Genomic DNA, 11,585 nt, shown 5'->3' with positions numbered 1-11,585 from the left:
AAGTCTTCAGAATTTTGCAAAGTTGTATGCTTGGTCATTTACAACCGAACCAAGGTCACAAAAGGACAGCTTAGTTGGAGGGGGGAAAAAAGGAAAAAAAAAAAGAGTGCAAAGAAGTTACATAAATGTCCTCTAGCACGTTCCCTGTTCTGAGGGCTAATGTACTGTAGCAATTCATCAGTCATTCTAATAGTCTTTTAACTTCTGTCTGAGAGCCTACTAAATGCTAACATCTTAAATGTTTAATATTCTAAAACATATTTTCATTAATCATGCAAATTATCTGGGCATCCATATTTTACAATAACTCTCTTCAGAGATTGAGGCCTTAGGCTTTGTGTATGAGAGACCCATGTTAGTGAATGATATTGTAGATGAAATATAACTTAAAGAATTTTAGCAATGAAAAGTTGCTAGTAAAGTTCCAGTAGCTATGTGCCATCATGTTTATTAAAAAAACAAAAATTATATTAATGTCAGATACTTCTGATTAGGTAGCAAGCAGTGAAAATATACACTAGCTTCATTCTATTCTATTACATAGTTGGTGGATGGATGTTAATGTTGGTAGATGGTATATTGTCCTAATAGAAATGACACTATGTTTCATAGCAAAATGGACTGTGGGCTCAGTTGTTAGAAAAGGATAGAATATGAGTTCCTTGCAGTTAGGTTGGCCTGAACTTCACCATGAAAACCTCCATTTATGTTCTGCCAGTCACCCCAATTCCAAGGATTCTTAGTTGCTTGGGAAAAGGAGAAATATGTGGGTGGGCCCCATGAAACAGATGAATGAGGAATTGAAAGAGTAAAGGGCATGAGTTTTGGTAATGTTAGTGGAAATGCTTTACCCTGAAGTTATTTGATTGTCAGCAGGGATGGAGGTTGGTCCTGAAATAGATAGAAGTGACCTGTGACTGTGTAAATGCAGTTGCACTGGAATAACAGAGCAGTGCTCATTGGACTCAAGAACATGACCTAAGTAACTGGAGGTCATGAGCAATTGTGGTGGATCAGTGCACTAGTCCAGCTCCCAACAGGAAACAGATGGCACAATAAAATTAGGGTAATTCAAGGAAAGCTTATTTATAAAGGGACTAATTACAAATGTAGGGGAACCATTAAGGGCTGTGTAGGTAGTGAGAGCTAACAGCCACAGAGCTGTTATTAAATATATGCCTCAGGAGACAAGAGAAAGGAGTAGTTATCAGAATTTGAAGGAAAGAGAGTCATTACAAAAAGCCACCTTTGGGGGACCGTTGATTCAGGGGGACCGCCAGCACAAGGTGATCTCATGGAGAAAACAAATACCCTGACTTCACTCCCCTCTCTCCCTTCAGTCTCCTGATGGGACTTTCCATTCATTGAGCCTAACAGGAACCTAAAGGCACAGGTCAAGAATGTGATCCATACAGGTTATAGCTTCCCTGAGTGGATACTAGGGATTCACATGTGGAGAGTGAGGGTGACATGGGAAGTCAGAAACATCTAATTTTAGTATGAATACCACTTCTTTAGTTATCTGACCAAAATTCATAACCACTCTTTGAATGTGTTTCCTTTTTTAAAGCACTTCTTTTATGGCTAGTTTCTTTCACAATATCACCTGATACTATATTCATTATCTTAACAAAATTTCTAGTAGCAATGCTGCTTCCTCAGTACAAAAGCATTAACTACCTTAGCCTCTGAGTAATCAGATATTTTTTTTAAAAAACCCACCTAGCTAGATTCTGAACTGGTGTGCAAGGCAGAAATAGAGACACAAATGTAGAGAACAAGTGTATGGACACCATGGGAGAAAAGGAGGGGTGGTAAGAACTGGGAGATTGAGATTAACATATATACACTAATATGTATAAAATAGATAGCTAATGAGAACTTGCTGTATAGCATGAGGAACTCAACTTCGCTGTACAGTAGAAACTAACACAACATTGTAAAATAACTATACCCCAATTTTAAAAAAAAAGTACATAGGGGAGAAAAACCACATAGCTAAATGCCATCCAGACAGTTCATTATTCTGAACTTTATTCTGACTATTACTATAGAGTTTGGTATAACAGTGTGCTTTTAAATATCTGTAATCCGTACTGCTAAAGGAACACGGAAGTCTTCACTTTTTTACATAGTTTGTCTTCTTCTGTTTTTTTTTTCCAGAGCTGTGGAAGGTCTTTATTAGGGCTGTTCTGAGCCCCTCACAGTGTTCCAGGCACCCACTGGTCTTGCTGTTGCCTTTGCTCTTTGGGGACTTGGGAGGAAAGGCAGGAGGAAGACCAGCCTTCCTGGGAGAGAGAAGGCCCTTATTTGGGGCTGAGACCAGGTGGTGGGAAAAGTAGAAAATTCAAGATGAGAGGGGCCTGTTGGGAGCTGGAAGGGGATGGGGCTGCCACCCAGATTGTGGAGGTCATGGAGTGTGGGCTTTGTGAGAAGGAGAGTGGCAGTAGGAAGCGCCTAGAGTAGGAAGAGCGGATGGGTGGTGCTTCCTGGGCACTGAATGTGTGCACCAGCCAGGGCACGAGGGCCAGGTCCAGGCATGGCCAGAGGGTGTGCTTGAGGAAATTGAAGATGTAGAAAAGGCTGATCTGAGGGGGTAGCCCAGCCAGTCCAGGGGGCCCAGCAGCCCCGTGGACAGCACAAGGCAGGCTAGCTTCAGGCTGTATCCCAGGTATGCCCTCTGTACCTGGGCATAGCAGGGAGAGTGCAGGGTGATGCCCAGACCCAGGGTGGCCCCTGAGTCATGGCTCAGGGAGGCAAAGGGCCGGCTGTCCAAGTGTACTCACTCAGGCCGCTCACACCACTTAGAAGCCAGGTTGATGGACCGAGAAAGATCCAGCCCCAGTGTAAAGAGAGTCCAACAGATGAGGCTGGCACCCAGCAAGAGGGCCAGTGAGCTCAACCCATAGAAGCTTAGCTCCTGCTCTATGGGCACCTGGGGGTGTGGTCATCAGCCAGCCCAGAACAGCACCAGTTATTAGGCCAGCCAACACCTGGTGAGGGAAATGTGGTAAGAGGAAGACCTGGGACAAGCCAACTGCCAGCAGGAAGGTGCAATAAGCCAAGCTAGGTATCACTCTCACCCAGTGGCTGTAGGTCCGAGTGGCCACCTGGGAAGAGATGGCCATCATTATGGGCCAGAGAGCTGCTCCTGTGATCTTACAGTGTCTGGAAGGGCTGCCTAGACCAGTTTCACAAGAAGAGGGGAACTGGTGAACCTGGGCTGGAGCCTGGCTGTAGTACCCAGACACATGGACCCACCAAAAGGGCTTGCCTCTGAACAGAAACCACATGAAGACAAGGTCAAGCCACTTGGTGATGAGGCTGATCCAGAGCTCTGCAATGCCCAGCCAGCAAGAGGCCTAGTAGGCCGCAGGGAAGTAGAACAGAAAAAAGCCAGAAAGTTGACCCAGAGCCACACGTTCTCTAACCAGGGCAGCTGGTTCTGCAGCGCCTCGACCATTGCAATGCCCTCACCCAGTGTGAACTCTGTGGCGACCAAGGGGCCGGCCCGGCCAGGGTTTGGTCAGAGGGTTGGTGATGTGTCCAGGGTCCCTCCTTTGCTGCTGTGAAGATGGATATGTAATATCAAGGGCCAAGATTCCTTCCAGACCAGAGCTTTCTCCTCCAGCACCACTACCCTCCTAGATATTTCGAGATCTCTTGGAGAAAAGGCTAGGGACAACCCCTGCTCCAGGGAACCAGGCATCCCAGGCCCGTGCTGAAGCAGGACCTTAAGTTTGCACACACAGCTGGCAAATCGGTCCATGCCTTCCTTCCCCAGCCCAAGACTCTCTTGCTTGAATTCATCTGCTGTTGATTTGGAGGCTGACAGATAAGCCTCTTGATTTTGATGGGTCGTCCCCAAAGGCTTTAGAGTTCTTACACATAGAAGGAGTTGATGAATTGCAAACAAGTATAAGAGTCAAAGTCACACTTCCTCCCAGTTCTAAGCTCGCCTTGCCCCTCCCCCTTTCCATAGTTTGCCTCCTAATTATATTTGTTTAGTAAAATGTTTAACCATTTCTTCCTGAATCGTGGATTCTAAGGTACAATAAAAATCCAAAGGGAAATATATTTGGTGTTATATAGAGAGACAGACTTTTTCCCAGAGCATTTTCAATGATTACTGCAGGAATGAATGAGTAAAGGTTTCAAGAATGAATAGTGGCAGAAAACCAACTTACTATTATACATAAGTCTCTGCAGCCCCCGGGTACAAGTACTTCTGTATCTCCTTTTGTTGAGTTCTCTATTTTTTTATGAATATGCATATTGGGGAAAAAAGGCTTCCATCTGCTCTCTTTTAGCTGATTCTATCACATTTTTGAACTGTGCATCATTATGGAGCTTCAGAGAAAGATGATCCTTTACATTACATATGGATATAAAGGAGAGAAGGAGTTGATGAATTGCAAACAAGTATAATTTATATGGACAAAGTGTGCCAGAAGTGCTTTTCACCCCATTTTACTCTGCAAATGGAATGATTCCTGCCCATTCACTTGGCCTAGTGCCCAAGAACTCAGAGAGGAAAACCATGCCTTTAGCCTATGCATCAGGATTTCACCTCTTCCCTGTGAGGAAATGGTGCTTTGCACTCAGGCTCACCGGGGCCCCCAGAGGTCAAAAAAAATCTCTGAACACACTAATGTTACATTTTTTAGGTTCTTTTGTCTTGGCTTCTTAATTTATAATATCATACAGATGCATTGATACTCTATGTGAGAAGTTTGCGTGATGGAGTAGGAAAGGGGGAGTAATGAAAAGCTCATATTTTCCTGGTAACCTCTCTTTGCTCTTTGATTTCCCATGATAGATCATTTGCCCAAATGCCCATAAACTTTGCAAATATTTAAATCTTACATTTCGGGTATCTTCCTAAGGGCTTCTTTGTTGGCTATAGCACACTCGGCTGTGACTCTATACTGTAAAGACCAGGGCTTAAGGTGCAGAATAACCCCAAACCTTTTATTTATTTAATATAGACATTCATTTATATATTTAATCATTTATTCTTCAAAAATGATTATCCCTATCATGTGCCAAGAGTGAGGAGTCAGAGCTAAATACAATATAGCCTCTCCCTAAACTGCCAGGAGTAAACAAAGAAATATTCTGTCATGACAAAATGGTCATGAATCTGTAAAGGTCTGTTAAATCAACTGACTCTCTCTCATTGCTGCTGGACAGCACATTTGTCTTAGCCCTCGGGCATTTGCGTCTGAAGAATTTCATATCACTACAAAACCATGCCAGTATTATGGTAGCATGTGCACTGCTTTGATTTTATGTTCAGATATCAGTTTTTATGCACATACTGCATGCATTGTGCTGGTGCTTTGAACACATTATCTCATTTAATCGACAAGATAACGTGGAATATTAGTACTATAATTATATATATTTTGTAGAGGGAAAAAGCTAAGCTCAGAGAATAAGTGACCTACCCAAAGTCACACAGTCCTCAAACCAGGATCTCCGGTCAATGTGTTTAGGTCAACACTGGATGTGATGAGATGAATTCAGTAGTAAGATAGGCGGTAGCATAAAGTGAGGGTTACTTCTGTCTTATTTCCATAGCCAAAAACCTGGTCAAATTTAGAAACTGCTGTTCTTTTGCCTGTATTTAGTCCCTATTCATTTTGCTTTCAACCTTTACATAATTTTAGCATGACTTCCCACTTTTATGAAAGAGTACTTGAAGTCTGCATGCTGATGGGTTATACAATTTTCTTTATCGGTGGTGGGGAGATGGAAGTGGGTGTGTGTGTGGGGTGATGAAGTATCTAAAATTTCATCATATTATTTTTCTCAGAACTTACGCCTGTAACGGAAGTTTCTCAACATGAAATGTCATCAATTTGGTCTCACTCAGGAAGTTGCAAGGCACGTGACTGTAACCTCAGAGAATTGGACAGTGTCTAAAAGCTGAAAATTTTTAGCTTGCTGTCATTTTAGAAGTTTCAAAAGTTATTTTATTTCTTAATGAATTCTTTTTACAATTTAATTGATTAAAAAAAGCTTCTGATAAAATACTTCAGGGTGAAGATACATGCCTGTTTATATCAGCAATAGAATGGTGGGGGGGAGGAAACCAGAATTTAAATCATCTAAGTTTTGCTCTTATCAATAAAGTATTATAAAGATTTTATCCATTTACCTGAAATGAAATTTCTCTAACCATGCATACTGTCACAACAAACTTGAATCTGTAAATATAGGCTATCCCCGGGATCAGAATAATCACTGTGTTCCAGAACGGTTTTACAACCTTTCTAAACTGAGAGACTCAGCTGCTTCCAATGGAGAGGCTGTGGCGAGATTGTGATGCAGATTATCTGATCCAAAGGGTTTTTATGGCATAGTCTTGGGCAGCATATATATTCCATGTCTAAATATTGTTGAGTGATTAAATAAATGAGTGAGACTGGTTCTCTCACCAGGTTTCAGCCTAAGCCAGTGTAATCATCTGGTAAACATTAAAATGTCAATCCTTGAACCACCTTCACATCTACTCTTAAAAGACTCAGACTCGTGTCTCTCTCCCAGCCAACAGTGGAAGGTCTAAGTCTCTCAACTACCTCACAACCTTGGATGACCTATTTATTGCCTTTCCACTCCTCTTTATCCAGCTTTCCATGGTCAAGAGAAAAACCTAAGGAAGGTGAGGCTACAGCTGCAGGGATTGAGTAGGTAAAGTAAAGGCAGCAGTGCTCCCAACATGTACTTCTACTACAGTGTCCTTTTCGGTGCTGTGCTCCATGATGGGGCCATCCTACCAGCAACTGCAACCTCAAGGTGTCTTCACTTTCCTCCTTTCTTCTCTCTTTGCATGAATCCAAGTTCTCTTCCTCTGCTTCAGTCTCCTCAAGGCCTCTGCAGCACTTCTGCTCAAAAGTATTTCCCTTAATTCTTGATTGGTACCTTCATTTTGAAGGGATTGAAGTTGTGGCTGAGTATGTTTCACAGGTGATATCCACCATTTTACAATCAGGAAGTTCCTTATATGCTTCCCAACCTACAATTTCCTGGCATCTTCATAAAGAAGCTATACTCTCTTGACCTCTCTGAGGCAACAGGTTGATTAAAGTGTAAAAATTACAGTCAGTGGTTGTGCTGTGTCCAAGGAGGCCCTAGAATAATCTCTTTGAGGTAGCAGTCCTACCAGGAGTGGGGCCATGATGGAGCCAGCATGTTGGAAATTTGAAATTGAAACATGATTTCCTGCTGTGGAGAGGGAAGAACAGAAAGAGACATGTGCTTTACTCCTGACCTGGGCACTATATCTGGGATTAACTCTCATGGATCTGGAAAAATATGATCGAGATTAACAGTGTAATATTGTCCCCAAGAATTTAAAATAACACTTTGTGTTTCCTGATTTTTCCTAAGGCGTTATGTTTTATTTATTTAAAAAAACTTTTAGGTCACTTTGGAAAGCATTTACCTATGGATTGAGTAGATTGATTTAAACATAAATATGGAATGTGTTGTATGGGAATAATCGTTATATTTAATGCCCTCTAGCAAACAATTCCTAAATGCCCACTCTGTACCTGGTATTACACCAGAGATTAAAAAGACTAAACAACATAATCTGTCACAAGGAGATTACAGTCTCATGTAAGGGCAAGTGTCATAATAAATAAAGTGTAACATGATAAGTGTTGTAACCAACAGAGGTACAAGTTGCTATGGAAACACAAAGAGGGGAACACCAAAGGGAATCATGGAAGGCTTCACAGAGTTAAGTGACTTTGGTGGTGAGTCTCAAGACAGAAAACAGAGGGTGGCTTCTGGATATAGAAAATAGCAGGAGCCACTCCAGGAAAACAAGTAACATAAGAAAAGTTGCCAAGGGAATAGTGAATTCAGGGCATTGCAAGTAGATTATTTTGGCTGGAGAATGTAGAGTGAGAGTGGGAGAGGAAAGGTATGACTCATAGAGTAGGTTAAAAATTGTTGGGAAGGATTTTCTATATCCCTGAGGGTTTAAATATTATACTAAAGACAATGAAAAGCCATTAAAAAATTTTAGGCTGGGAAGTATGTGATTTAATTTTGTATTAGAAGCTTTTTCTGGAGATCATGTGGAGGATGGATTAGAAGGTAGGGCATTGACAGAATAGAAGTCAGTTGGAAAATTATTGCATCATTTCACACATGAGATTATGAGGTTCCAAAGCAAGACAGCAACTATGGGAATAGATAGAAAGCCATGAATATGAAAGCGTTTCTAGAGGTAGGATACATAGGGCTTGATTACTTATTGAATCTGTATGAAAAGGATACATGTGAGATGAAGCAAGAAATTATTTTCTGCTTTGGGTAACTGGCAAGAGGTTGGTACTGTTAAAGAGAGAGGTAGATTGGCAATAAAACAAGAGAGACAAATTTGCAGAGAAAATCAAGAATTTAGGTAAGTTGAGTTGAAGCTTCCTAGAGTGCAGTGGACTGAATTGTGCCTCCCCCCATCCCCTTAAATTCAGATGTTGAAGCTCTAAACCCCAGCGTATGGTATTTGGAGATGGAGTCTTTGGGAGATAATTAGGTTTAGATTAGGTCATGAGGGTGGGGACCTCATGATGGGATTAATGCCCTTATAAGAAGAAACACCAGAGAGCTTGCTGTCTCTCTCTGCCATGTTGGAGGCTATCTGCAAGCCAGGAAGAGAGGTCTGACCAGAACCCAACCATGCTGGTGACTTGATCTTGGACTTCTATCTTCTGAAACTGTGAGAAATAAATTTCTATTGTTTAAGCCACTCAGTCTATGGTGTTTTGTTATGGCAGCCTGAGCTAATACATACAAGTATTTAGGAAGTTGGATAACACAGATCTGGGGTTCAGGAGAGAGACTGAGGTGAGGTAATTGATTTGGAAATTGTATATATATATATATATATATATATATATATATATATATATATATATATATGTGAGAACTGACTATAAAACCTCGTCTGATAGGAAATATTTTGTCTAAAGTTCTAAGATGAATATACTTTAAGTAACACTAGTCTGGAAAATACCAAATGCACATAGTTCATTTTATTATTAAAATTAGGGTATTTCAAAATTAAAAATATTTACACTTAAAGATGAAAAATCTGTACAATTATTAAAATTAGTTTTACTAAATCAGAATTGACAATATATCATTATCTATACTTTCATACAGATAACAGTGAAGAAATCAACAAAAAATAATGACTAAAACTCCACTGTGGATCAGGATAAAATGTCTCCAGTATTAACTCACACTTTGCTTGGACAATTAGTTAAACAAACACACGCTCTGTTACTATTCATTCAACAATATACACAAATTCAAAACTGGCAGGTATAAAAAAAGGAAGTTTTTTTTTTTTTGCAGAATTATTTTGCACTTATAAAATAAAGCCAAATAAGGCTTATGTCGCACATACCAAAAACTTAAGCTATCCTTTTTCTGATACAGGTAAGTGAAATATTAACACGTAGCATTTAAAATGATAAATATACATATTATTTACAATAATTGGGAACATTAGAGATATGAGCTTTTATGTACAATCATTCCTATTAAAACATTTTAACTTCAGGTTGTATCTGCAAATACTTCCCTTCCTCTCCTTTTTGATCTTTTATTGATAGCTCAAGAAGAGTTAAAATAGAACACATTTGTAGCTGTAGAGTTGATAATATGTATTCAGCCGCTTGGCTCTGTGATAGTAATCTTCTGTACCATGTCGGACAGATTTTCAGACTCCAGATCTTCTTTACCATTATCTGAATTTTCTGATGAGATATAACAACCAGAGTCCCTTGGGCAGTCATCTAACTGTGACTTATTTAAGGAGATGTCTGGGCTTAAGAACAGGGACACGGATTCATTTTCTTGCTCCTGAATAGCTGTAAATGGAAAAGAGGGCAGCAGTTAGGCAAAGCCAAGAAAAGTTTTGCTCATATACTCATTCATCTTTGAGCTATTTTAACTGTTCCAAACTTGACTTCATTACAATTGAAAATTCTGTAAGTAAACAATATGTTTGTTTACTATAAAAGAGTAGTTTGAACTCCAATATTCAAACCACTGTTTTCTTAGAAGACAGATTTCCCTTTGTTGCTCACTTGCAGTTTCACGGAGTTCATGTGAATGGCTTACATAAGTGAAGATCAATATGGACTCTCATTTTACATTAATAACAAGTTGCCAAAGAAAGCAGATTGCACCCACAGTGTGACTGATGCCTTGTCCAAATACTCCTTAAAGTAACATTAGAAGAAGTCATTTGTAGTTTAAATGTACAATCCAAGTCAGTAGTGATCTTCTCGAACAGTTCTCGAATCATGATAATGTGGATTAATGAATAAAAAATCACTATGGGCAACAATGTACAATAGGATTTCAATAACCTGGAATTTAACTAATAAAACTTAAGAGTGTCCAGAATTTTCCTATGTTTGCATTCATCAGAAAAGTAGACGTAGAAACCAAGCTGCTTTTATTTTTTTTAATTTTTTGGCTGTGCCACATGGCTTGCGGGATATTAGTTCCCCCACCAAGGATTGAACCCGGGCCATGGCAGTGAAAGTACCGTACCGAATCCTAACCACTGAACCACCAGGGAATTCCCCAGGTTGCTTTTAGATAGAAACACTATGTCCATTGAATCTGCCTTTTATAGTTTGTCTGCTACTTCTTTGTTTATAGTTCTGAATAACAATTATTTATATTCAGAGTGGTAATTCTGTGTCATCAAGGCAGTGTTCTGGATTCAACAGGCATTATCTTTTTAGAAAAAAAAATTACATTAGCGATGTAACGAAAGATATTTCTAAAGAACCTAAGCAGCCCTATAGTTTTACTCTCCTCAAGAATATTAAGCATCAGTGTTCTCATTTTCAATGTGAACTTTCCTTCTTTGCATGCCTGACACCAGTAAACACATGTTTCTCTGTATCATGAGATGGGTTTCAAGGAAAGGAGATGGATCTTAGGCTACCACCTCTCAGCTGTATCAGCATGTTTTGCTATTTCCCCTTCTAACCTTGGGGCTTCTCCACTTTGGAGATTTGAATAGCCCTACATTGGAAAAACATACATTTCAGGGTGGATTAAGACCTCTGCCTTCAGAGGCTATGCACTTCATCCCCTTCCAGTGAGAATAAAGTAAATCCAAACTTCAAAATCTTTGGAAGAAGGAAATTGTGTAATTGTATAATTTTCCTGTAATTTATCTTTTGGAAATCTACCCTTTATCTTGTCTACACATCTCCTGCTTTTAAATGCATTTTCTAGGCTTCAGATATCTTGCCAACATTAGTTTATGGTCCACTGTGTATCCAATTGTTATCAACCTCTATTACAAGAGAGAATTAAGCCCTGGTACCTCAACATCCTTGTACATAATGAATGAAGTTCTTATCGATGTATCTACAATGGTACTAGTTATGTACCTTTCATGGAGGAATTGAGTCACTTAAATTATTTTCTGTATTATGTGGTTTATATGGGAAACACAAGTTGAGAAAGGTTGGAAAAAATGATAAAAATTTCTTAGTCCACTCATTTTCAAAATGAATCATAACAGTTCTTTT

General features: G+C 39.7%; 1 protein-coding gene and 1 pseudogene across 2 annotated transcripts in view; both read right to left on the bottom strand.

Moving 5' to 3' along the window:
• Positions 1 to 2,306: 2,306 nt before the first annotated feature.
• LOC132424362 (glucose-6-phosphatase 3 pseudogene) lies at positions 2,307 to 5,352 on the bottom strand (annotated as a pseudogene).
• Positions 5,353 to 9,074: 3,722 nt separating this feature from the next.
• Positions 9,075 to 11,585, bottom strand: part of SAMSN1 (SAM domain, SH3 domain and nuclear localization signals 1) — a 109,427-nt gene continuing 106,916 nt past the window's right edge. For both annotated transcript variants that reach the window (XM_060010472.1, XM_060010474.1), the window contains one exon: positions 9,075 to 9,896. In XM_060010472.1, coding sequence (XP_059866455.1) covers positions 9,694 to 9,896 — 203 coding nt within the window. In that variant the 3' untranslated portion in view covers positions 9,075 to 9,693. The remainder of the gene's footprint in view (positions 9,897 to 11,585) is intronic.

This window comes from Delphinus delphis, chromosome 4 (genome assembly GCF_949987515.2).
Source record: "Delphinus delphis chromosome 4, mDelDel1.2, whole genome shotgun sequence".
Taxonomy (NCBI): Eukaryota; Metazoa; Chordata; class Mammalia; order Artiodactyla; family Delphinidae; genus Delphinus; species Delphinus delphis.
Note: the sequence above shows the minus strand (reverse complement) of the source record. Positions and strands in the feature narration are given on the sequence as shown.